Source organism: Corythoichthys intestinalis, chromosome 16 (genome assembly GCF_030265065.1).
Source record: "Corythoichthys intestinalis isolate RoL2023-P3 chromosome 16, ASM3026506v1, whole genome shotgun sequence".
NCBI lineage: Eukaryota > Metazoa > Chordata > Actinopteri > Syngnathiformes > Syngnathidae > Corythoichthys > Corythoichthys intestinalis.
Window position 1 is genome coordinate 12,922,723 of NC_080410.1, and position 25,523 is coordinate 12,948,245.

General features: G+C 38.6%; 3 protein-coding genes across 3 annotated transcripts in view; all 3 read left to right on the top strand.

The window, feature by feature from the left end:
• Positions 1-263: 263 nt before the first annotated feature.
• On the top strand, positions 264-4,766 carry mcrip1 (MAPK regulated corepressor interacting protein 1). The gene is made up of 5 exons (XM_057817911.1): positions 264-374; positions 908-984; positions 1,078-1,196; positions 3,580-3,684; positions 3,783-4,766. Exons 2-5 carry the CDS (start codon positions 977-979, stop codon positions 3,845-3,847), a joined length of 297 nt encoding a protein of 98 aa, XP_057673894.1. The 5' UTR covers positions 264-374; positions 908-976; the 3' UTR covers positions 3,848-4,766.
• Positions 4,767-5,861: 1,095 nt separating this feature from the next.
• Positions 5,862-8,734, top strand: alyref (Aly/REF export factor). The gene is made up of 6 exons (XM_057817909.1): positions 5,862-6,233; positions 7,543-7,695; positions 7,772-7,919; positions 8,014-8,077; positions 8,155-8,347; positions 8,436-8,734. Exons 1-6 carry the CDS (start codon positions 5,994-5,996, stop codon positions 8,448-8,450), a joined length of 813 nt encoding a protein of 270 aa, XP_057673892.1. The 5' UTR covers positions 5,862-5,993; the 3' UTR covers positions 8,451-8,734.
• Positions 8,735-9,523: 789 nt separating this feature from the next.
• The window catches only part of arhgdia (Rho GDP dissociation inhibitor (GDI) alpha), a 31,726-nt gene continuing 15,726 nt past the window's right edge, over positions 9,524-25,523 (top strand). The window contains exon 1 of the mRNA XM_057817172.1: positions 9,524-9,651. The gene's annotated coding sequence lies outside the window, so the exon portion shown is untranslated. The remainder of the gene's footprint in view (positions 9,652-25,523) is intronic.

Genomic DNA, 25,523 nt, shown 5'->3' on the forward strand with positions numbered 1-25,523 from the left:
TTGTAAAGGCATACGCCACTATTTGTAAGATTGCCAATGGCTTCGGGTTGACAGATATGCATATGTTGATACTGGAGTACCACGTCCAGTTTCGTTGTTCACAATGTTCTGTTGTTGACAATGACAATAAAGACCTACTCTATTCTATTAATCCCGGGACCCTGACAAGGTAAATAAATGTTTTTATTTGTATTTATTAATTCTGTTCCGTTGCGCGACAGTATGTAGCGCTTTAGCGTCATGAAAAGGGGAAAAAAAGATGACGAAGAAGAACCCTTCCGTGTTTCTTGCCGGAAATGATTGGTTGGCATTGGCAACGTTTTAGCTCAAACCAGCGTCGTATACAAGTAATCGAAAAGACAGATTTCTCACAGGTTTGTGTATTATATTTACTTCGTTTCATAAATAAGTCCTGTTTTAAATGTTAAGGACGAGTTTTACGTAGTGCTCTTGTTGATAAGGAGTTGGGCGTTGGAATCTAACGTTACGTCAAGACAATTAACAGCTAGCTATGTGGGCTAATGTTAGCCGAATTTATTGTGTCAGCAATTCTGGATCGCTAGCTGTCTTCTGGATTTACCACGGAGCGACACACCCTTCTAATAATTTGAAGTATTGAACAAGAAGTCCATAAATAAAACAGTTAGCCGTAGTTTTAGTTGCGTTGCTTGCCTGAGTTAGGTGCGAGGAAGGTTCAAACGTAAACAAAGCCTTTTCATCGTATTGTCATTCTTTTCTGACGTATAGCCAGCCTTTGCTACACAGTTAATAAAAAAGATTTTAAAACCAACGGCTCTTACAGTAAACGTATTAGTTCCTGTTAAGTGACATCCAAGTAGTTGTGTATCACTAAAGGACAGTAGCCATTGTTTGATGTGTTAAAAATCTTACTTTACTTCGTTGCTAGTTGAGGACACCGCATTCTTCCAAGGCACTCACGGCAGAGCAGTGAGAAGAGAGCAGGACTGTAATAAGAATGACAAGGTAAGTTGAGCATTATTACAATGTGATAATACATTAGTTCAGCTTCAGGTATTTTATTGTGCTGATTTTTCCCCCCCCAAAAAAATTCCTAAGCTCATCTGCTCCCAGAATGGTGAATAGTTACAAGCGGACTTCCAGCCCCAGATCACCTACAAACTGTGGGGAGCTTTTCACCCCAGCACATGAGGAAAATGTGCGATTTATCCATGACAGTAAGTAACATTTTAGTTGTGTATTAACCCTGGACTGATCACCAGCAATAAAGCACAAAAAGTCAAACAACCACACTCACAATCACACCTCAGGACTACATAGTCAGACTTAACAATGATGTTGTATCACATGTGCTATCACAATTAGGCATGTGCTGGTATAAGATTCTGACGGTATGATAACCTTAAGCCAAAATATCACGGTTTTACGGTATCACAGTATTGTAATTACTAGAGGTGTGCAAAATTTCCGATTCTTAGATTATTCGCGATTCGGCCGTGGAAGATTCGAGAACGATTCACAAACATCCAAATTCCGATTATTGAAATATGCCAAGTAAAGCGGAAGTACAACACACTCAGCGCGCCGCGCGGTCAATGAGGAACGGAGCGAGAGTAGCTAAACATCATGCTTCTCATTACCCGGCCCCTCGGGTAATGCCAATGCTCAACTCACGGCTCTAGCTCAACTCATGCCACGAGATAAAAAAAAACACAATGACATACCTGACTGCTGCCGAAAAGCTGCTACAAAGTCCATCCACATAATGTTACGGTAGATATCATTTATTTAGGACTAGGTACAATATAGATTCGGTAGCGTTAGCAGCACACCTACAAAAACCTAGATGCGGGCGTTACTAAACGGCCGCCATCTTAAAGCAGTACACTTCCCTGCAAGGCGGTTGTAGCGAACCTTCCAAGCAAACCTAATTAACTTTTTATCTAAAATACACCTAAATCGGTAAAATATTGACTTGAATCTATCTTTAAAATAGTTTTAAAACTTTCACATGTCGAAAGTAGACAAAAGGGAAATTATGGAATAACGGGAGCAATTTTAACAACTTTAACGGTTGATTCACAACATTAAATTAATTGAATGTAGTTTAAAGCTGCTAATACAGAATGGGGACTGGAGTTTTTTTATTTACTGTTATTTTTGTATATTTGTTTACTGCTATATGTTAACTTGATACTGAAAGTTTGGTTTAGCCTGAGAGTATTTTTGAACAATTTTGGAACTAATGTACAAAACATTAAAAAAAAAAAAAAAAAAAAGGAGCGGGGTGCATCAATAATCGTTTTATAATCGAATCTGAGCCTCTGAATCGTAATCGAATCGTTAGGTGCCCAAAGATTCTCAGCTGTAGTAATTACAGCTATAAAATGTTTTACTTGGCATAACTGTTTTTTTTTAATCCATCGAACAGGATTTTTATTTTTCAAAACATTAGCCAATTGGAACTCAGTATGATGTTAAAATATATATTTTTTTTAAATCTAAATAAAATTAAAATAAATGCAGTCCTTTAGGTGAGCCTAAACACACAGCCACAGCTCAACATTTTACCATCAGAACAAAAATAATTGATTTTCCATAAAAAGCACATGTGTATGACTCGTATCATGTTCACATTATACACATATACTTTCTCAACACAGACATTTGCCAGAGAGAAAAAAAACACGTTTTATCATCGCTAGACACACTAAACACGCTGCAGTTAACTCTGTTAGCTGGTGGGAAACGTTCATGACAGTGTTTACTAACCATTTTGTATAAATGCAAAATCGTGTTAGAGGTATTGCCTCCTCTGCAGCCACCCTCCGCAAACATGTTTTACATATCGGTTGGCCCTCCTCTAAGCCGCAGCCGTCTATAACTTCTCTGTAGCCCAAGTATTCCCATACCAGCGATTTTGTTTTCTTTGATGGGGGGAAAAAGTTCAGGAGCTTCACCTACTCCAGCCATTGTGTAGCACAGCTTACTTACTGACACTGAGCAACAACCAGTGAGGTGGAGGGGGGGGGGGCATGCAAGCGAGGGATTTCTCCATGCATTTTTGGAACATAAAAAATAGTAAATACCGTAGGGTCGGTATGATGGAAAATTTTTGTGGTTTTGAAACCTTTACGTTTTTATACCACGGTATACCTTAAAACCAGTAATCGGCACATTACTAATCACAATATAAACGAACAATTGTTTTTTGTTTTTTATATGTGAATTATATGTCAACAATAAAAAGCTAATTATTAAAAGAAGAAAAATATACAATTGTATGCTATCCAAATTTTTAATTGTAATGTTTACACTAAAAACTGTACTTTAACATATGTAAGTGACAATTGCACTAAAAAACTTAAAACATTTGAGCTGTATTTTAATTACAATTACATTTTCTGTAATAATCTGTACATAGACAACGTGAGCAGTTGTTAATTGCTTAGCAGGGTTTTGGAGATGGGAACAAAACAATTTCATTCATCGCTAAGAGTAAAGGTATAATTGTGTTCTGTTATCTTGTTACTTGAATCCAAAATACCCTGATTAAACATATATCACAAATTAAAAATATATTTGTTTTTTTTTCTACAGCTTGGCAGTTTGTGCTCAGAGAAATCAGATCAGCACAAAATACCGAGCGTAATGACCGCGGACCACAGGAATACGTTGAGAAGAATCCAAATCCTAACCTTCACTGTAAGCATTATTGAAATCAAATATCCATCCCAGGCATCAGTAAAGGATTAATACAGAGTGAAATACTGACACATTTTTTTCCTCTTGGTGATCATTAGCTTTCACGCCAGTGGACCTGACTGACCTCAAGAAACGTAACACACAGGACTCGAAGAAGTCTTAGTCCTCCAGATGGTCCAAGCACTTTTCTCCCCACCCATCATTATTGAAAACTTTTCCTCTGACACCCAGGTCAGCCCAATTTGCCAGTCCGAGGCAGAATGCCAATTTTCTCTGAACTTTTGAACCACGGCAAGCTTGTCTTTCTTTACATCCTGCAAGTGATGAAGAAGAGTTCAACATAATTAAACAGTCTCTGTTGGGAATCATGTCGAAGGCCATACAGTCCTCCTACAGGACTGATGACTCGCCATCAGATGTTGGTATCTGATGCTGAGGTGCAGACTTCCACCGGACATAAAAGACTGCACTCATTACTGCTACCACAGACATGATCTCGGGAGAGAGAAAATAATAAAGGGCTTATCTGTTTTGTTTGTTTTGTAAAAAAAAAAAAAAAAAATAGTTGGCTAGATAAGGTGTAAATTTATATGACTCATAGGATGCACACTTATGAGCCAAATACAATGCCAATGTTTTATCCAAAATTGTGTTTTCCCTAAAACTGTTTGCTCCCATTGTAGTTTGCCCCATTGATTAACACGTCTTCCTCAAGTATCCATCCACCAGTTTTCTACAAGTACTGTGTAGTCTACTATTATAAATATTCTAAGTTTAAGGCAACTATGAATTTCTAATACCAATGCTGGAAGATGTTTTAACCTAAATGCAAAAGATTTTGAGGATGCTATTTAAAACATCTCGGCAAAACATCCCATAGTAATGCCCAGATGCCGTGCAAATGTACCCCCATGGGATAATGAACAGAAAAGGAATGAAATCACATCGGTCTCTATGCTTTGCAAATGTTTTGATGTGATGCCATGGCATCAATGCTGTTTTATTGTTTTTATGTCCACAAGGCCGTCAATGATTTTGCAGAGAAAATCCAATAATAAAATCCAGTAGTTCTCATGTTGCAAGGTATTGTCACCCATTCTGAATGTTTTTAAAACTGATTACAACTAGTCTATTTTTTCACCAATGTCACTGCTGAACTCTTTAACATGTCTAATACATTGGCAACAGTGCATGGTTTGGTTTGAAAATGTGAGGATAAAGATTTAACAACTACATATAATAAAATTAAAACAAAATTTGCACTGTACATTTCAAAAAATAGCAGGATAAAGTAAAACATTTTATCCCTACCCCTTCCTTATAACCTTTGTAACTGTGGTATTACAGTATTACCAAAATATACCTTTGTAACTATGTAGTATTATACTATTATCAAAATATAGTGGCTATATAAATCTGTTTTGTGTCTGTTTATACACAACCTTAATATCCACAAATAAGTTGGCGGTGCAGGTTGTCATAGTAGTAATAAACGCTAATACGATATAAATAGTGTCTTCAAAAACAGCCAAATACAAGGACCAGGCTATGCCTACAGCAGTTGGACAAAATAATGGTAACACCTTAAAAAATGAATAAAAACTAATTTTATATGGTGTAGGTCCACCTTTTACAATTACAGCCTCAATTCTCCAAGGTATTCATACAACTTGTGCATTGTTTCCGGAATCGACGTCTTGATTGAATCTCTAAAACTGACCATAAATGCTCAATAATGTTGAGGTCGGGGGATTGTGCCGGCCATACGAAATGCTCAACTTCAACACAATTATGTTAAATGATTATGATCCCAAATTTAGGGGTTTCCATTATTTTTGTTCGACTCCTGTATGAATGCATGATTTATATGGACGTATTATATGTACTGTCCCCTGTAATAATAGTTTGCATTAGTTTTTACACATGAAATTACTACCGATTCCAAAAATATATTCAGCGTGAAAAGTAAGCTGGATGAATTTAAAAAATTAAAGTGGTTATTTGCACATCGTTCATAACGTCATTTTACAACATATGAACAGTGATTCGAGAAAAACCCACCAAGCAAATATTTACAGCTGAGAGGCCATTTTGAGTCGAGGTATGAAGGTAATACGTCGGTGACGTAGTTACGTACGTTGCGTGTTGACGTAACGTTGCCCTACGTTTTTTTTAAGCTCTTTGTCTAGTTCACAACCAGTTGACTTCCGTTTCGTGGAGGCAGGCGAGCAGGACTAGCAAGTTCAGGGCGTACCTTTTTTTCTAAACAAATTTTTTTGCCAGTAGTTAACCTTTTTGAACACAGCATTATGACCGACAAAATGGATATGTCATTAGACGACATTATCAAACAGAACAGACAGCAGAGAGGTGGTGGTAGAGGAGGAAGAGGCCGCGGCCGCGGAGGCTTTGGCGGCGGCCGAGGAGGAGGCGCTGGGCGCCTTGGAATGAGCGGCGCAGGATTTGGAGGCCGAGGCGGAGGATCCGGCCCCATGAGGAACCGGCAAAACACGAACCGCGCCCGAGGCAGACCGACGCCATACAACAGGGTATGAGAATGGGCAGAAAAGGGAAAAACCTTCGGCAAACTTCGGAATGCCTGGGTAGCATCCTTCTATACTCCGGCCAGCTTGCTAGCTCAACGCCTAGCCAGCTTGCTAATCGACGAATAAAAGCGATTGCTAGCCGCCAAATTTCTCTCGACGGAGAGCTCTTTAACACGAGCGGTTGAGCAGTAAAGGAAATTGTATGCTTAAAAGTGTTTGTCCTTTCCCAAACCAACAGCGTCTTACTTTTTCCCACTCAAGAAGCCCATTTTTGAAAGTGCAGATATGCAGGCCTTCTTGGCCCAGTAAAGTTGGATCGTGGAGGGTCTTGGCGTCGCCATTTTGAATCTACTGCCGCGGATTCGTCCACCGCCAATATAATTGCTCATCAAGCGTCTTCATGGCGGCGAGAGGAGAACATCAAGAAGATGCCCAGTATTTTTTTTTTTTTTTTTTTTTCATCTCGAAAGGAGCATTTTATTGCGAGCAGCCAGGATGTTGTTTGTCCGGGAGTGGCTCATAAGCGCCATTTGAAGGCCTTTCAGCCCCAACCTTTGCAATCGGAGAGGTGGATTCACACGAGGACTTCAAACTCCATTCATAGTGTCCTGATAGCTAGCTAATCCTCAGCCTGTACGCGTGCGTCTCTGAACGTACCAGACAAAGTCAAAATGGCGTGTTCTCAAAATGGACGCTCGGCTAAACCTATCCTCCCATATACGCCGTAGCTGCTGTAGTTTTCAAATCGAGCCACATTCATCAAGGACACTCTTCTCCCTGCAATTAAAGCCACTTTATTTGGCTTTAACGAACTTTTGATCGTCCTGGAATCATTTTTCATCGCGGGAGGCCAGGCTGCTTCGGAAGGAGACAAGGAAGATGAGGATAATTTCTGAAGTCTCAGGTGGAGGAAGCAGTGGGCCGCATTTGCTGTTAGTCTGGGTGGGCCAGTTAACTGGGGGGGGGGGGGTGGCGGCGATGTGGTTAGGTTGATTGTATTTTATTTAAAAAAAAAAAAAAAAAAAAAGGAAAAACAAACATTGTGCTGAATAATGCATGCATTAAAGGCAGTGTTGCCCATATTGATCAGTTTTGTAATTGTATATAATCTGTGAGGAGTGACATGCTTGGAGTGATTGGGTGGGCATTGGGCAAATGGATAATGGGCACCCTCTTGGGGGAGCTGAGCACTCTGGCCATGTTGGAAGTGGAGCCTCTGCTTGCCCCAACACCCAGCCATGTGGACTCTGTGATTGACAGAGACAAGCGGATTCCCCAAGTCAGCAGGTGCGTTCTCTTTCATCTGTTGCAGCCTAAACAGCTTCCAGATAAATGGCAACACGACATGTTCGACAACGGCTACAGTGGATACAACGGCGCAGCTGGCGGCGGCGCTGGTGTGGAAACAGGAGGAAAGCTTCTCGTCTCCAATCTCGACTTTGGTGTTTCTGATGCAGATATTCAGGTATAAACTCACTTTATTTTGCTGTCAAAGCTGAAGTGTTGATGATGACATATCTCGCATTTCCTTTGTTCTTTAGGAACTTTTTGCAGAATTTGGTACGCTAAAAAAGGCTGCAGTCCATTACGACCGTTCAGGAAGAAGTCTAGGAACAGCAGATGTCCACTTTGAAAGAAGGGCTGACGCACTCAAAGCAATGAAACAGTACAATGGCATTCCACTTGATGGTAAGTTCTTAGTAAGGAGTGTTATTTCCTTCCAAAACTACACGCTTGACACCCACTCCCACCAGTTTTTTGCAACTGATTTTTGTCCTTCCAGGGAGGCCAATGAACATACAGCTTGTCACATCACAGATTGATACACAGAGACGGCCAATGCAGGGGTAATTGTTCTGTAATCTGTGAAACCTTGACCTGAAAACCAATGTGTCTTGACGTTTTTGGTTTTGTTTTTTTAAAGAATGAACAGAGGCGGTGGAATGAACAGAAACCGTGGGGGCAATTTTGGTGGAATGCAGAGAGGAGGGCGCATCGGAGGTCGTGGCGCAGGCGGTTTCAGAGGACGGGGTCGAGGAGGACGGGGGGCTTCTAGTAATAAACAACAGCTTTCTGCAGAAGAACTTGATGCCCAGTTAGACGCCTACAATGCGAGAGTGAGTCTGGCTTTTCGTTCTGCGTGTGGTAGAAATGTAAAACTTTTACAGCTTACTAATAATTGTTGCTGTGGTTCTGTATTCTCAGATGGACACCAGCTAAGAAGTGTTGCTGTTCTCCTTGGTCGTCCTTTCTCGTCCTGTTCCGCACAGAAAGGATGCCTGTTACAATAGTATAATTTGTTTTACATATGGTTGTCCTGATGTGATTGGTCGTTGCTCCAGCCTCTTAACTGCTCTGAAATGTTTTTTACCTCTTTTTTTTTTTTTTTTTTTCTGATGAAAATGGTTTGTGTCTGTAGGTTCAAAGTTGGAATTTCCAAATCCATTCCTCAAAACTTGTAGTAAATGAAACTTATAATAAAACCTGCAGTGTATATAAACCAACTACTGCGTTTTCTGTATTCCTATATTGGCAATTAATATATCATAAAATGTTTAATCATGTCTGATTTTCTTGGTTTATGAATGAATTTGTCATGCGAGAGCCCTAAGTTGTCAAAAATGCCCTTCCAAAATTGAATTGACGCTCAAAATGCTATTCCATCAATTTTCTCCCGCTTATTCATAATGCTATTCTAATAAAAACATACATGCAGTGAAGCATTCATTGATTGTCCATAATCATAGGTGTCAATGCAATGTGACTGAACAAATGTGAGCGCTATACTACAGTTATGCCACTAGATGTCACTGCGCAGCCAATTGCATCAGAATTTTTTTTTAAAAAAAATGTCCTCGCATAGTTGGAAGCTGAACGTCCCCTGTTTATGGAGGCGGCTCCATTCACTGTGTATGTCTAGGTACCTTTTCAAAGAATTGCTTACTCATGAAAATGAAAACTTTAAACACGTGGGTGTTTTCATAGAGACAATTTATTAAATTGAATAGTCAATTAGAATGGCAGTAAATTTCAATCTACTTTGATCTTTTTTTGGTTTAAATGAGTACTTTTACTTTCAACAGAGTGAAAGGAACTGAAATGTCTTTGTTAATGTGCTACAGGCTTTACAGTATTTATTTACTCAAATATCTTTTGTTTTTATCAAATTTACCCAAAATCCTTGTCTTATTTTAAAATATGGGTACAAAAATATGCAGTAATGCAGTCATTAGGGATTTTAAAACCAATTCTCGGCCGAAAAGCATCTCTCTTAACCCTTTTATTTTGATGGTATTTTGCCGGATGTCGTTTTGCCTGTTCGCGGGAAACCTCACATTTTTTCCTGTGTCACTTGTTCACACATTTGAGCCGCGTTCGCCAGTCTGCGTAAGCGCCAGTCCAGTCCTTAAGAAGTAAAACGGTAAGAATCAATGAAACATTTGACAAATTCGTCGTTTTCTATGTCTCGCAAGCAGTAATTGGCAGTCTAGTAAAGTGGAAGTATGTTCCAACTCTACCAAGAAAACTCGAATTAAAAAGACGTTGCGCAAAGAGCAACTTCCTTCTACGGCCTGGCGTTTAAATTCACATTTGACTTATTGTAGACGTTACACTGTTTTTCGTGTGGCTTCTATTTGTTCAACTGTTGGATAAGGCTCCTTAAAATTGCGCTTCTGTGGCGTGGCTTGTAAAGAAAAGAAAAAACATTTGTAATTCATTTCCGGGTGTAAATCTGTGCAAAACTAGAGAGATTTCGGTTATTTTCCGTCAGTAGTTTATATTGTTATACGGGGATATTTGACGTAAAATGCGACTACTATATGTGGTCCAAAAAAGCTGGAAAAAGTTGACCACTTTTTATGAAGTCTGATGTGGCGTTACTGGAAGATTCCGTGCAACTTCCTGGATCTCAACTCTTTACACTTCCTCAAGTCTAAATTTCCATGCATGACTCAAATTTGAATTGTTTTTGGCGGTGTGATGGCTCTCGTAGACAAGTGTGTAAAAGTCACACCTGTTCGGATCAAATGTGCTTCAAGTGATTGTAGGTGATAGGATAAGTGATTATTCCAAATCCGCCCTTCTGGTTCTACACTGCTTCGGCGATTAAGTGCAGCCCCCAACGTCACACATCTTTTTTTTTTTTTTAAACTCTGAGTAAATAATAGGAATTGAGTAGTTTTGTTCCAAAGTAAAACTCCATCATAAAACATCTGTAATCTGGTAATAGTTTTAAGATTTTCTGTAAAATTCAAACAAAACAATAAAACACTTAATTTTTTTGTAAGCCGCAATGTGTACTAAGAAAAGGCGAAACAGTAATGTGAGCAATATACTGAAGTTTCCAAATGTAGGTGGATTGATGTCGAGGTTTTGTGCAACATAAAGTAGGGTATGGGTCAATTTCCTAATTGTATGACCTTGAGAACATCTTTAGCTGGTGTCCATGCCTTTTTCACAAGGTGCATCATCTGACAATTTAAATTATTCAGCAAACTTTCGTAACCTACGCCGTCATCTATCCTTGAACACAGATGTCGGCTAACACTAAAGCTGATCTTAAAAAGTGTCGCAGTGTTACCAACTTCCTATTTTAATGTCATTTATTACACTTCAAATTACACTAATCTGGCATAATCGTTTGTTATACATGGTCAGAACAAGTTGACAATCTACCACAGATGACGATACTCTGAAATGTATTTGATCGGGCTCGATTTGCGATCATGTGATTGGATCTGGGACATCCCTAATCAGCACACCTTTAATGTAGTATATTCTGTGCTTTCGATGCAGCTACTGTATTTTTTCTGGTATGATCATTGATGGGTATATTCAGAGGCCTCATTTTGATCTTAGGATATCCGATTATGGGGCTATAATGTACATCTCCTGTTGTCTGTTGACTAAAAAAAGAACATTACGATAGCATTGGGAAGTTGAAAAGCTCAAAGAGCAAGCCAGAGCCTGGGCAGTGGGGACTCATTGGGGGGCTTTCGGTGTGGGTAGTGGGCCACTGTGTGGGAGCATTACCATAGTTATTGACCTTTCAGTTGGGCACCTTGCTATCCCATTCTGTCACAACTTCCTGCCACTGCCTGCAGGGATTTCTCCTCAGCTATTTTTAAAGCGTCTATTTGTTCTGGTCCTTCCTGTGATAGTCGTCTTTTGTTTGTCTTAGTCTGCGAGTCAACCATTTGATGTCCGTTTGCGTTGACGATGGGATTTAGACTCCTGTTCGATGACCATCCCAAATGAAAAAAATAACCCTTTCATGCAGGAATTAGGATAACCTGAATAATAAATGATTCTTTTTGCTAGTGTTTATAACTCTAGGCATGATAAGAACTGATAACCTAGCTGCCCACTGAACAACTGAACCATTTCTTTCTTCCCCTTTGGTTGCATAACTCTTTCATCACTCACTAGACTTCCGCTGAGTTGCATCAGTTCTACAGGAGTTCTTGCTCTGGCACTTCCTCATTACTTGACCTGTGTGTAAGTGCTTAACTAGTTAAACTATTTTTGTCCTGCTATCTCAACTTCATGGTGCTTTCTTTCTGATGAGTCCAGACAATCATTCAAGTTAGCCCAAGTGCACAGGTAGCGATTTGGTTTGACCGAAGTAACGAGTGATCAAATTCTTGCCAGTTAACGGAAGTAGTGTATATGTATGTTGCAAAGAGGAAAAAAAGGTTCAGTAGTGTTGTGACATAATGTTGCAGAACTTTTTGCTTTCTTGCATTTTCAAATTCCAAATCCTCATTTTTAAGTGTTTACACAGGCTTTGGGTGTAAGTAACAAACATCTTTAGACTTGAGAACGTGTAGTGTAGCACAATAGGTCTCTGAAATAATAGGGAAATAATTCATCAATATTGGCTGTCGTGCCAATAGAGGTTTAAAAGCAAATAAATAAATAAATAAGACAGTTTGCTAGCAAAGCATCAAAAGCACTAAATGTCTGAAAGGTTAGCTTTAGAAGTGATGTGTTGCTGCAGGTTGCTAAATGTCATATCAGAAACCCTATAACTACCATTAGGAGCCAAACATACATAGTCTGTTTAAATAGTCAGTTTTTTTGTGTGTGTTCTTGAAGGTGCTTCAGCACCTGGTTGGCTGGTCAAATACATGCCAAAATGTCTATAATGACAGACATCTATGTGCACCCATTTGTTATTAGCGATGATCTGAAACTCGGAACAGTTTGTCTACTGTGTCAAACAACCTTTAAGCACTTCAGAAGAAGCAATGTAGCCAATGCAAGAACGATCTGCAGTTCCTAGAACCTTTTGGGAGACGATGACGTCATTTTGCATGTTCACACATGAAGGAAGTAGGGACCAGGAACTTAAGTTTGAAAACCATTTTAGTTCCTTGTCTGACGTAGGGATTTTCACTGTAGGAACCCAAATACAGTACATAGGTGTTTAGTGAGTCGCTAAAATCGGCAGCTACGCCCCTTCCATACTCGCGTGGCCCCAGGAGTCGCCATATTTTAAATAAGTACCCGGTACTAAATCTGTGTGCTCTTGCAGTCTCGTCGTCAGACGCTGGATTTGCTCACCGATGTTGTTCTCGATGGTCTCCATTTCGTGGTTTTCCTTTCACCTTAGTTGTAGGCGGTTTTATTTTGCCAGAGGTGGGTGTGGTGAGTAAATAATGCTTCACTGGCACAGACTACAATGTCACAGCAGTTCATATCGGGCACAGTATCCATGTGCGAGCACGACTGCCTGGCGAACATTAGTTCCTATAACTACTAGACAGGCCTATAGTTATAGGAACTAAGCACTCAGGTTCCTACTGTCCGAAAGCGGCCTAAGAGAGCAGACCGCCTAAACAGCCAAATTCAACCCTTCATCATCACCATGCCGCCTGGCTGTCCTGTACATTTATTGCTTTTTACCTTTGCCCCCATGCCCCTAGTTGTCATCACACTTTCTCTTCGTATCATATCACCTAGCCTGCTAATTTGAGTTAAATAGGCTAAGCCTTCATCAAATTATTGTGAAATTCCTTTTCTGACACCTCTCACCTTTGACGTTGTTACCCCAAAAATGTAATCCTCCCCTTCTGTTTCATGTTAGACATATCCAGCAAGTTTGATCATGCTTTTTTCTCGTTCTTCCATGATCTTAAACACATACAGCGCTAAATACATGTCATACATTTTAAAAATGATTTAGTAAAGTGGGTATAGAAAACTCATTTAAATGCAAACTTTTTGTTTTAGAGAAATGGGATCCAGATGTATCATATGAAAATATTCCTCAGTCATAACCACTAACGGCTTACGACTAACAATCCTAAACGTCATTCTTTGTCAGTGTTGTTGTTCATGGAGTAGTACTTGGCCTTGTAAAAATAAACACCTGGACAAGAAACATACTAGAAACCTAATGGGGGCATACCCACTGTCTCAATGTAAACATGGGTCGCAATTATGTGACAAAAGAACATACAGTATTTCGATTTAGGCAGTGACGTTAACAAAAAACAAAACCCTAGTTATTAATGTACACATGCAGACACATTAACCTGAGAACTCTTCTTCACTTTGGTGTAGTTTTCAAACATTCGTTTTTAAGTCAATTCACAGTTTGAAGGCAGTAAATCTGTGTTTATAGTATGTTTGGATGATGGCTATGATATCTTTGTGTGAACAAAGCCTTAGTCAAAGGCACTTTAAGCGGTTGACAATCTCTTTCAAAACATTTCAACAATGCCCTGTTTTAACCTGTCGGCACTGTTGAAGTGGATCAGTTCATCAAGATAATGCTGTTTTCCATTTCACACACTGACACAGGGTGATTTTATTGGTGTACATATCAACTTTGTAGTTAAAGAGCTGTGTGTTTTGCTTCCCTTCACTACTTCCTACTTTTGAGATTGGCTTTTTTGTCGTGGCCTTTCTTTAAACAAAGCATGCAGACTTGTTCGAGAAGAATTTGCAGTGAAAAAAACCTCACTCAGACCACTAATCTTTGGTTAAGTTTTGAGGTCCTGTACCTGATACTAAACTTGTGTAGATTTCACCAGTTTTCAATGCTCTCAAACTGATATAAATGTCAAAAGGATGTATTGAACTTCCACTTGAGGTAATCAGTATCTTAAATTCCGTTATGCTTCGAGAGATTTTGGTTGTTTTTACTGATTGCTTTTTTTCTTTTTTTTAATTATAAGAAAAAAACCAGTTTGGTCAATACACACACACAAATCAGAGGTCAGTTATCTCTTGGTGACACCAATAATACTCATCAAGAAAATCCTCTTTAGCCAGGTACTTCCCAATCATTGCTACATTGGGCATAATCCCATTTACTGTAATCTCACTCTCAACAGTCGTGTTTAGGGTTGTCCCAATCACATATTTTTGCACCTCAAGTTCAAGTCAGTCACCCGATTTTCAGGATCTGCCGATACAGAGGAGCAAAGTACTAGGGATAAGAAAGCACCTCTAATTGTAACATATTTTAAAATTGTCGACATTATCAGTTTTGCATGATGCTATTTTACCGTGAGCGTCCCACGACAGATAGCATAGCATTCTCCTACCAGAGTCTTGTGTAATTCTGCCTCCGAAGTTTCCAGACCAGTTCAATGTTGCGTAGTACAAACGTACTTTTTTCGGGTGGGGGGGTTGTTTAGACAATATCTTCGTAAATCTTTATTATTTTGTTGCTTTGTGGCCCTTAAAACTGAATACATGAATGAATGAATGAACAATGAATACAAATTAACCCAACATTTTTGTTAGCAGATTCCAGCCCTCTGAAAATGAGGTGTTCAGACCCGATTTCCGATCACAAGAACTGATCGGGGACATCTCTAGTTTATCCATTCAAACCAACAAATTGGAAGGTTTTCAATCCTGGCAGGTGTTTATTTGGTAAGGGTCAACAACATGATCCAGCGTTTGCTTGGATGATCTCATAACTTCTGAATTGAGTCAGAGGACTAAACAATGAGTGCAGCCTGCAGCCAATTGGACATCATTGTGTTGTCTGGGCAGAGTCAACCTGGAAGAATGTGTATCATAATCACTGCCATGATTATGTTGTTATCGCTAATCTATTTTCCTCACGCATTGGCCTTAATTGGTCTGATTCATATTTAGGTGTAAAACAAGCTCACCAGGTTAAATTTTATGTACCGTATTTTTTAGACGATAAGTCGCAGTTTTTTTCATAGTTTGGCAGAGGATGCGACTTATACTCTGGAGCGATTTATGTGTGATTACTTACGGTCGGGTCGGGCAGACTTCTCTCACGGTAACTTTTTTTTTTTTTTTAAATAAATATATATTCATATATTTATACTAAAACGATGTATGGATGATAAATAAAATAAATCATTTGGATAAAACAGAGAAGGCGCTGTGCATGCCTGCGCACGTGAATGCAGTGGCCCTGCTCTGTTTTCTATTTTCCTCTCCGCGAGCATCCTGGTATTTCCTTTTCGATATTGAGCAGCTAAAGGAGTGGAAAAACTAAAGACAGGGGAATTGAAAGGCAAACAACTGCGATAGGAGTGGGATATGGAAAGGATTCAAATTGATTGTTGAAGATACGGAAACCTGTGTCGGCTTCGCTGAATGTAAACGAATGTGGTGCTTTGGTCTCATACGAGAAATATATTTAACAAACTTTGTTGTGTAAATGCGTTTATAATGATCATAAAAATATATAGACAATTTAAGCATTGAGAAAACTTTTTTCTGCCAACTCGAGATTAAAATAAATGTCAAATCCACTATCCGCCTGTTAGACACGCAAATATAAAAGATATAAATGTTTATTGAATATTCATCTTACAGTCTTGTTTAACTGGGAGAATTCGTTAAAATACTGGCTTTGTTATCATTATGTATATGTGCACCGGCATCGTCACAAACGTGATTACACAAAATGCAACCACGCATTGCATCCCGGCATTTCTTCCTCCTCCTGAGTCCTCACAAATAAAACATAAAATTTCATTGTTTTTTGGGGGGCTAGTGCCTATAAATAAAACATAAAATTTCGTTTTTTTTTTTTTCGGACTCGGCAAGCAAATCAAGTTAATTGATCAGGCTTGGGCCGCGTCGGGCTTTAATACCCGCGGTCCGGTCGGGTAGGGCTGGATGTTTTAGGCCCGATCTAACTTCTAGCGTCATGTAATGTTAGCATACTGTACACCTATTCAACCTGTTGTTCTCTATTGTATTTTAAATTGCCTTTCAAGATGACATGTCTGTTCTTGGTGCTGGATTCTATCAAATAAATTTCCCCCCAAAAATGCGACTTATACTCCGGTGCGACTTATGTTTTTTTTCAGGGCTGTCAAACGATTAAAATTTTAATCCAGTTAATCACAGTTTAAAAATGAATAAATCCCAATTCAAACCATCTATAAAATATGCCATATTTTTCTGTAAAATATTATTGGAATGGAAAGATAAGACACAAGACGCATATATACATTCAACATGCTGTACATAAGTACTGTATTTGTTTATTATAACAATAAATCAACAAGATGGCATTAACATTATTAACATTCTGTTAAGGCAATCCATGGATAGAAAGACTTGTAGTTCTTAAAAGATAAATGTTAGTACTAGTTATAGAAATTTTATATTAAAACCCCTCTTACTGTTTTCGTTTTTAAAAAATTTGTACAATTTTCAACCATAAAATAAGCTAGTAGCTAGCCATTGTTGATGTCTGTAATTACACAATGCTCATGGTGCTGAAACCCATAAAATCAGTCGCACTCAAGCGCCAGCAAAGGTTTTTTTCCTAGTTTTTTTTCCCTTTTTATTGCGCATTTTTTGGCTGGTGCGACTTATACTCAGGTGTGGTGTACAGTATAGTCCGAAAAATACGGTAATGTTTCTCAGTGAAATCATTTGGAACATTTATGTAAAGAGAAAAAAATGCTAATGCAGTATTAAAAATTTCAGCAAATGCAACGGTGTTTTTAATGTGATTATTTTTTTATTTTTAAAATCTTTTTTTGTAGATAAGAAGTGGACTTGACAATTAACTCATTGGCTGACATAGACTGCGCCAGACGTCCAATCCATTTTGACTGGGAGGACTAAGGGTTCCCGCGGCTCATTTAAAAAGTCTTAAAATGTCTTAAATTTAAAATGCGGATAATCAAAGTCTTAGATTGTCTTTAATGGAAAATAGCAGTGGGTATTAAATTTCCAGAAGATGCTTTTAATATCAGGGAAATCACTATAGTCTGCCGTAAATCTATATACTGGACTGTCTCAGGAAATTAGAATACACAATATTCTAATTTTCTGAGACAGTCCTGTACATTAATCCACCATTTAAAGCAGGGGTGTCCAAACTTTTTGCAAAGGGGACCAGATTTGGCGTGGTAAAAATGTGGGGGGCCGACCTTGGCTGACGTCCTTTACATAGAACAATATACAGGACTTTCTCAGAAAATTAGAATATTGTGTATTCTAATTTTCTGAGACAGTCCAGTATATATATATATATATATATATATATATATATTATATTCAGGGGTGCACATAAGTGGTCCGCATGCGTACTGGAGGTAGACAAATGCACTGGGCCTCAACGGTTTCCATACGCTTTTGCGTACCGATGGCTGACCACTGTATTTGCGGCGGACACGAGAAAATCACTTCTCGAAATGTCAAAGAGGCAGGCCCCATGAGTAATTACTTCCGTGTTTCCCCACCCCCGTCAAAAGACAGACGGACGACAGAGACGTCACCGGAGCTACCGGAAAAAAGGACTTTTGCTGAAAAGTGGCGGCAGGAGGTACCATGGCTAGAAGCAAATGCTGCTCGCATGGAAATGTGGTGCAACATTTGCCGTGAGAATCCCAATGTCGTTAATAAGAGCAGCGCATTTTATGTAGGGTCAAAGAATTTTAGCCATCCAAACTTTGAAAAGCACGAAAAAAACAGAGCATGCGGCAATTAAGAAAACTATCGATGTCAAGACAGGACCCCACTCGCCCTATGGACAAGTGGCGGAAAAAAGTCATTGAAGAAAAGCGCCATGAACTGACAAATGTGTTTTTGCTCGCATTTCACAAAGCTAAACATGCACGTTCAATGAGCTCTTATGAGGAGGACATCCCACTTTTACAAAGGCTTGGAGTTAATGTGGGAGTCGCATATGAATGCCTTTTATTTTGAATTAGTGCTTTTATGTTTATTCCTTTACATTTCACTTCAAAGTAATGGAAATTTTGTTGTGCCAGTTGATGTTAATCAAGCGTTAATTGTTTATATAATGAATTAAAGGTAATTGGCTCTAAGTAAAGCTTGTCATAATTTTTTCGCATCAGGCGGGTCGGCTCTCAAGCTCAATGAGGACCAAGTCACATCGCCAGGTCCTCCTCTGAGAACCTGGGCAAAAAAAATATGTGCACCCCTGATTATATTATATATATTACATATATTATATATATGGTGTGTATTGCACACTGTGCACTAAATACTAGAGTTTGGGATTAATCTGTTATACAGTACGTTGGCCGCAACCTTAACCTACGTCAGCGACTTGTTGTCGTCATAACACTATTTCCTGATATATCGCTGTACTTTGCAGCTCAAAAGGTTATCGACATGCTCCCGCCAAGAATCAATATATCGTTTTATAAAGGTTTTTTTTTTTTTTTTTTTTTTTTTTTTTTAAATCACTAGTAGACGTCCAATCCATTTGAAGTGGAAATTTACTACCACCCTTCCACTACTAGTGATAAATTCATTCCAATTCACAGCAGAAGGATGAAAATGGCTTGTTTTTCTGTATATTAGTTGTTTTGTTGAATGATTTCCTGAACCATGAATCGATAATTGTTGTATCGCCATATTTTGAGATCATCGTTATAGCGAATCGTACCGTATCGTGAGGTACAGAGTTTCCCATCCCTATTGCAAAGTCTGCAAAAAGACTTGCATTTGGGACTATATGGGTCAAAGCCATCGAGTCTCACATGAGAGGAGGAAAACCCCCAGTTAAAATGAAATCATTTTTTTCTTCATCAGAAATTGTTGTACCATGTTTATGTCTTAAATTTTATTTAAGGTCTCAAAAATGACTTTAAAAGCATTACATTTGACTTATAAAAGAACCCTAAGTAAATGAACATTCATTCAACAAAATAATTTGGATAATTTAGTACAGGATATTGTCAAAAGAAAATGTTTTGCACTACACAACATCGCAACACAGTAGCATCAGTTCACACCGCCTGCAGGAGAATGTTATGCTAGCTGTCGTGGGAAGCTAACGTTTAGAGTGTCGTGCAAGAGTAGTCATTTCGGTAGTACGAGGATATTTAACATTTGGATGTTTTTTCCCTTAATACATTGCAGAGGTATCGGATAGGCACTTTTATCAGCAGATCCTCAAAATCAGATGACTGAGTCAAACGTGGCTACAAAAATATGATCAGGAAAAACCGACACGCAAAGATAAGCTTTCACAGCCAGTCCCCATAGTTTATGTAAATTGTACATCTAGAGCTGACAGTTGTAGGCATTGAGTTAAAAACTAGCAACCACAAGAACTTTTTTGTTTGTTTTATACAGTAGGAGTGAAAGGGCTCCATGAAATCTGTTTCAATATTATTGTGAGCCCAGCTTAAACAATTTCACAAGAAGCTCTTTGAAATCGGAGTAATTTGATAAATAGTCTCGAGAGCAGCTGCGAACAAGAGGCAGAAAAAGATCTGTGGCAGTCATACTTCCAGAACTTCAAACTTGATAAACATTGGATTCATATCATGCCATTTGGATCACATTTTGTGAGTTATAAACTATTTTGAATGTTTATCAACTACGGCTGCAACTAACGATTATTAATATTTATTTTTTATAATTGATTAATTAGCCAGTTAAACGATTAATCTGATAAATGTCACTTTTTTTCAATTACCTTCACAATTAAACTTGAATTTATTTTAGGCATGCTGTAAGTAACAATGAAGATAAAATGTTTCCTTCAAAAATATTATTTTATTAACGTTTCCGAACTTAACTGTAGTCTACAACTGTATTATTTTAAGTACTTAACACTTGTTAAAGTTCCGAGTAGAAAACACAAAAATAATTTCTCAGTATACATATCAAACAAAATTCCTGTTCATTTGAATAAGAAAGTGCTGATTGACATGTTTTTTTCTTGTGGGCCAAGCACTGATATGAATTGTGTAATTGACTAGTTTATTTTCTTTAAACAAACTAAAAACAAAATCGAACAAGAGGCAGACTGTAAAGAATTTTCGCTACTGCGGAAACAAGGTTTTACTTCAAAGCAGGAAAAAAACAGAGGGACACTTTCAACGGTTTTCTTTATCAAGCAGTTGTTCATAAGTAGAATTTAAATAAAATTTCAAAGCACTCTCTTGTATGACAATTTAATTTGAATGCAAGTTTGTGTTCAAAGGAGAGTCTAAGCTGTTATATGGGTTTATAATGGGTTTACATGTGTGGTTTCTTTATGAAAAGAAATGAGACAACTTCACGATCTAACAATAGCTCATGTTCTAATATGCTTCTCCAAAACAATGCAAACAGACACTTAAAGTGCATGTGACTCGAAAAAGCATGTTTATTTCATAATACACGCGGTATTTTATGCTCCTGAATGATATGGACCGCTTGGATGTGTGTGGAAGCGATCGCTATATTTATTTAGTTTTTTTAATCCCGTGCCATGAAAATGAGTGACTTCCGGCTTCGGTCTTGCATTGAGGAGGAGGGCGCTGTGACGTGTACGGTAGAAGACGTCTTCTTCACTATACAACGTACTGTTGTGTATGAGGACGAAGGATTCAGCTGATTTTGCGGATGAATACGTTTATTTTTCGCATCATGCCAGCCAAACGGCTGCAGAAAAATCATTCTGTATGAGGGAGAGGCGTATGCGCCTTTTTGGAGTTTCAATAGGTTCCCATTCACCGTGTATATTGACCAAAACAACCCCTACTACAGTGGGACCATTGGACTGACGAGGAAGTGAGTAAACATCGTGTTTTGTATTATGTCAAATACGAATACAGCGATTACAATAAGTAAACACTACAAACTTTCTTTAAAGGACTACTTACGTTTGATCATTGATAGGCATGTAAAAAGCTCTCCTCATGCACATTAGCAACACATTAGCTGCACAACAACTGCAGCCACCCTCCTCCGGGGAACGAACTGTAACTTGCTCTCCGCCGGGCGGTTTGCCGATCCACAAAGACAGTCGGCAACCCAGTCGTCATGTCAATAAATCCAGGCTAGTTATGTGTGATTTTCCGCTTCGAAGACTTTGAAACATCACTTGGTTCGAGTTAGCATGTCGGCTAGCTGTCACACCTTTTGATTTGTTTACATTCTCCGAAGCCGGGGAAGGGAAATGACCTATATCCGATTTAGGTGTCATAAAATATCGTTCAGGAGGTGCGACAGTAAAGGTGAAGTCGACAGTTTTGACCATTATGGAGTAATTTTGTGTCGTCCTGAATAAATGCATTTTTATTATTTCATATTCCATTTAGCACAAGACTGTTATTTGTCATGACCATGCCATTTATTTAGCAATTGGGGAAAATACTTGGATAAAAAGAATATCCTGTAAAAATATTGAAGTAGAGAGACTGAAACAATGACATTTTGCAGCTCTCTTTGTCGCGTTTTCCTCGTTGTGAATAGTTCCCCCTCCACGGGCTGACTGGTCCTTCTCAAGCCATTTATATAGCTATTGGGGAAAAATACTTGGATAAAAGAATATCCTGTAAAAATATTGGCGTAGAGAGACTGAAACAATGACATTTTGCGGCTCTCGTCGTCGCGTTTTCCTCGTTCTGAATAATTCCCCCTCAATGGGCTGAATAGTAAAACCGATGAGCCCAGTCTACCGCTGACGTCATCCACCTGTTGGGGACGCTAAATCCCTATAATGGTAGGCGTGGCTAACCGGCAGATTAAAAGACTAATTTCTCGTCATCTGCGCTTTGCTAAATTGTTGTATACAGTCGAATCGTCTCAAAATATGATTCTAATTCACATAATAATGCCATTTAAGACTTTTTTTCTCCTGTCGTATGCTCTTTAAGACACTGATTAACATTATCATTACCTAGCTTAGCGCTCTGTCCTAAATAATAACGTCTCTTGGGCTGCAGCTATCGAATATTTTAGTAATTGAGTAATCGACTGAAAATTCTATCGATTAATCGAGTAATCGGATAAAACAAACATATTTTTAGGTGAAGAGCAATTGTAAATATACATGAGAAAACAAGACATTTTATCTAATCTTGGACCATTTTCAGTCAATCAATGTCCTTATTTTCGATGTATATTGTTGAAAACAGCCAACAATTGCATTTCAGATGTAACTAGAAACAAAAAAAAAAAAGGACTAATTCACTGCTTTCACTCAAAAAACTTTCAGGTCTTATAAAAATATATATATATATATATATTACCTAAAAATGCTGTTACGCTTGATAACACACATCACTTAAAAGTTAGGATTTTTTTCCCACGTGTTTCAATTGAATTTCTATTTGTGTCAAGCCATTTTTAAGTTCTAGTTAAGTTTTAAGTTAGTCTAAACTGTAAGTCCTGATAGGATTTTGAGTTTTTGCAGTGTTAAAAATAAACGTAGGATGCAGGCCGTATTGGAGCACATTAGGGACCAGTGCTACATGGTGTTTTATCCAGCAATGACTACTGAGCTAAAATTGATTGTTAGCATTATTAAGTTTTTATTTTACACCCTCATCACTCCACAATGCTATGTTATGTTAAAGCCTGTATGTAAGACACGTTAGCCACGCATCGACAGTGGTCATAATTAATAGAAACCTAGCCCTCCGCAGGGCTAACGTGAGATAGTAGTGACAGTACCGTTAATCTTATTAGCGCTTAGCGCTCTTTATTAGCGCTCAGCGCTCTACTGCTTTAAGATGGCGGCTGTTTACTAACGCTGCCCATACGCGGCCGAGTCTGCCATGGTGCATCTAGTTCAACATAATTGTGATCTCTATGAGTGTGATCTACGCATCAGACGCTACCTGCTACCAATGTAGCATCCTGCGGGCTAGTATTTAGCAACGTCGGCATCGTTTGTAGCGGCTGTCGACTGCATTAAGTTTTTTTTTTCCTCCCTTCTTCCTCTCCGCACGTGACAGCGCGTTGTCCCGCATTAAAAGTAGTCCGAGCAAAACGTGATGCTTAGAGCTGTCAAAATAAACGATTACTCGAGGTGAATAGAATTACTAGGATCAGTTTTTAAACTCGAGTTGATCGAGTATTCGTTTCAGCTCTAAACGTCTCATAAACAAAGAATACAAACAATACAATTGGCTTCATTTGCTCACCTCTGATGGAGGCACACTGGATCTAACGACTCAAAAGACAATATAACTCTCGACACTTCCTAATATTATTGATTCAGCAACCCAACCTGAGTGTAGCAGTGAACACTCCCTCTTGCTGATCATTGGTGCACGCACAGCTTCGCATTACACACAAACAAGAACCCAAACGGCACTGCTCATTGCGGCTGGCAAAAATCGATTTTCAAATTCATTGGCAACTAATTTAAAAATCGATTACAATTGATTTAATCGATTAGTTGTTACAGCCTTATTATCAACAAAGGTCAGTATTTGGATTTGCATTTTAATTAAACTATCAGCTGTTTGCATCACTTTTTTTTTTAAATAGTGGACAAGAAATGACTCATAAACCTGTTGAAGGTACCTACTGTAAACTATGGTATGTAGTATATTAATGTAATCAGCAATTTAGGCTCGCACTGAAGCAGGGTAGAGGAAGTACCTACCAAATGATACAGCGGCACTGTCTTTCCGGCCTATTTTCCTGTCTCTTTGTCTCATTCTACTTCAACAACAAACAGTCAACTTTGTCTCATTCTACTTCAACAACAAACAGTCAAGCAGACATTGCACACTATTGGCAGGGAAGGAATTTCCCTTTTTTATGGAAGCACAGAGGCCCCGTTAGGATACGCTGGCCCTACTTGGCTAATCCGTTACTGTGCATGTTTGACGTTGAGCAATAGTCCTGCAAGCCCCACTATAGGGCCGGTGTGATTTACGACTGTCATCTCAATGTGAAATGTCTCAGGTGTCTTATTTTTGGCTGAGATTATGTAATCATTTTTGTTTGAGTTTGCATTTTGTGTTATTTTAGCCCACCTCGAGATTTTTCAGCAACATTCAACTTCATTAATCCTAATTTGCAAAAATATGTTAACAAACGTAAAAGGAAAAGAAACCTCTGTTGAGGCCCGGCTTCCTTCCTGAATTCTTTGGGATACAGCATGGTAAAGCAGAGTTCTTCATATAACTGTCCCAGATGATGAGGTATTAGAGGGAGGAGTGTATTTTATTCCTCTGCGGAAAAACATTGGAATCTAAAAATTGCCAATAAGGCAATGGTTGCTTCATTTCAGTTTGAGCTTCTACTGTGTGATAAGGAAGAAAAATCTGTGACGATATGTGCCATTTTTAAATCACATTTGATACCCATATGCCATGATGTAATACATTTTTAATTATTTGGTGGAAAAATATCCAATAATGACAGCTTTTCCACCACTTTTTTTAATTGACAATAACTGACCTGGCACAAATGTTAAATGTGTCAATTAGTTCTGCAACCTAAAACTATCCAGTATAAACATTTTAGCCCAAATGTAAAGCTATCTACAGTGGTATGAAAAAGTATCTGAACCTTTTTGGAATTTCTCACATATCTGCATAAAATCACCATCAATGTGAACTGATATTTGTCAAAATCACACAGATGAAAAAGTGCTTTAACTAAAACCACCTAAACATTTATAGGTTTTCATATTTTAATGAGTATAATATGCAAACAATGACAGGGGGGATAAGTAAGTGAGCCATCACATTTTATATTTTGTGGGCCCCCCATTTTGGTAGCAAAAACTTCAACCAGATGCTTCCTGTAGCTGCAGATCAGTCTGGTACATCAATCTTGGCCCATTCTTCTCTCCAAAACTGCTGTAGTTGTTCGATTCCAGGGATGTCTGGCATGAATCGCTGTCTTTAGGTCATGCCACAGCATCTCAATAGGGTTCAAGTCTGGACTTTGACCTGGCTACTCCAGAATGTGTATTTTGTTCTTCTGAAACCATTCTGAAGTTGATTTACTATGGTGTTTTGGATCATTGTCTTGTTTCAGCGTCCATCCTCTTTTTAGCTTCAACTGTCTGACAGGCGGCCTCAGGTTTTCCCGCAAAACATCCTGATAAAGTTT

What these genes read in the sequence shown, in the direction of transcription:
- mcrip1 (XM_057817911.1), top strand. An exon ending in TGTGCGATTTATCCATGACA is followed by an intron (nt 1,197 to 3,579) that starts GTAAGTAACATT and finishes TTTTTTCTACAG; the next exon opens with CTTGGCAGTTTGTGCTCAGA. An exon ending in TCCAAATCCTAACCTTCACT is followed by an intron (nt 3,685 to 3,782) that starts GTAAGCATTATT and finishes GGTGATCATTAG; the next exon opens with CTTTCACGCCAGTGGACCTG.
- alyref (XM_057817909.1), top strand. Translation starts at nt 5,994, where the DNA reads ATGACCGACAAAATGGATATGTCATTAGACGACATTATCAAACAGAAC. An exon ending in GACCGACGCCATACAACAGG is followed by an intron (nt 6,234 to 7,542) that starts GTATGAGAATGG and finishes CATCTGTTGCAG; the next exon opens with CCTAAACAGCTTCCAGATAA. An exon ending in CAATGGCATTCCACTTGATG is followed by an intron (nt 7,920 to 8,013) that starts GTAAGTTCTTAG and finishes TTGTCCTTCCAG; the next exon opens with GGAGGCCAATGAACATACAG.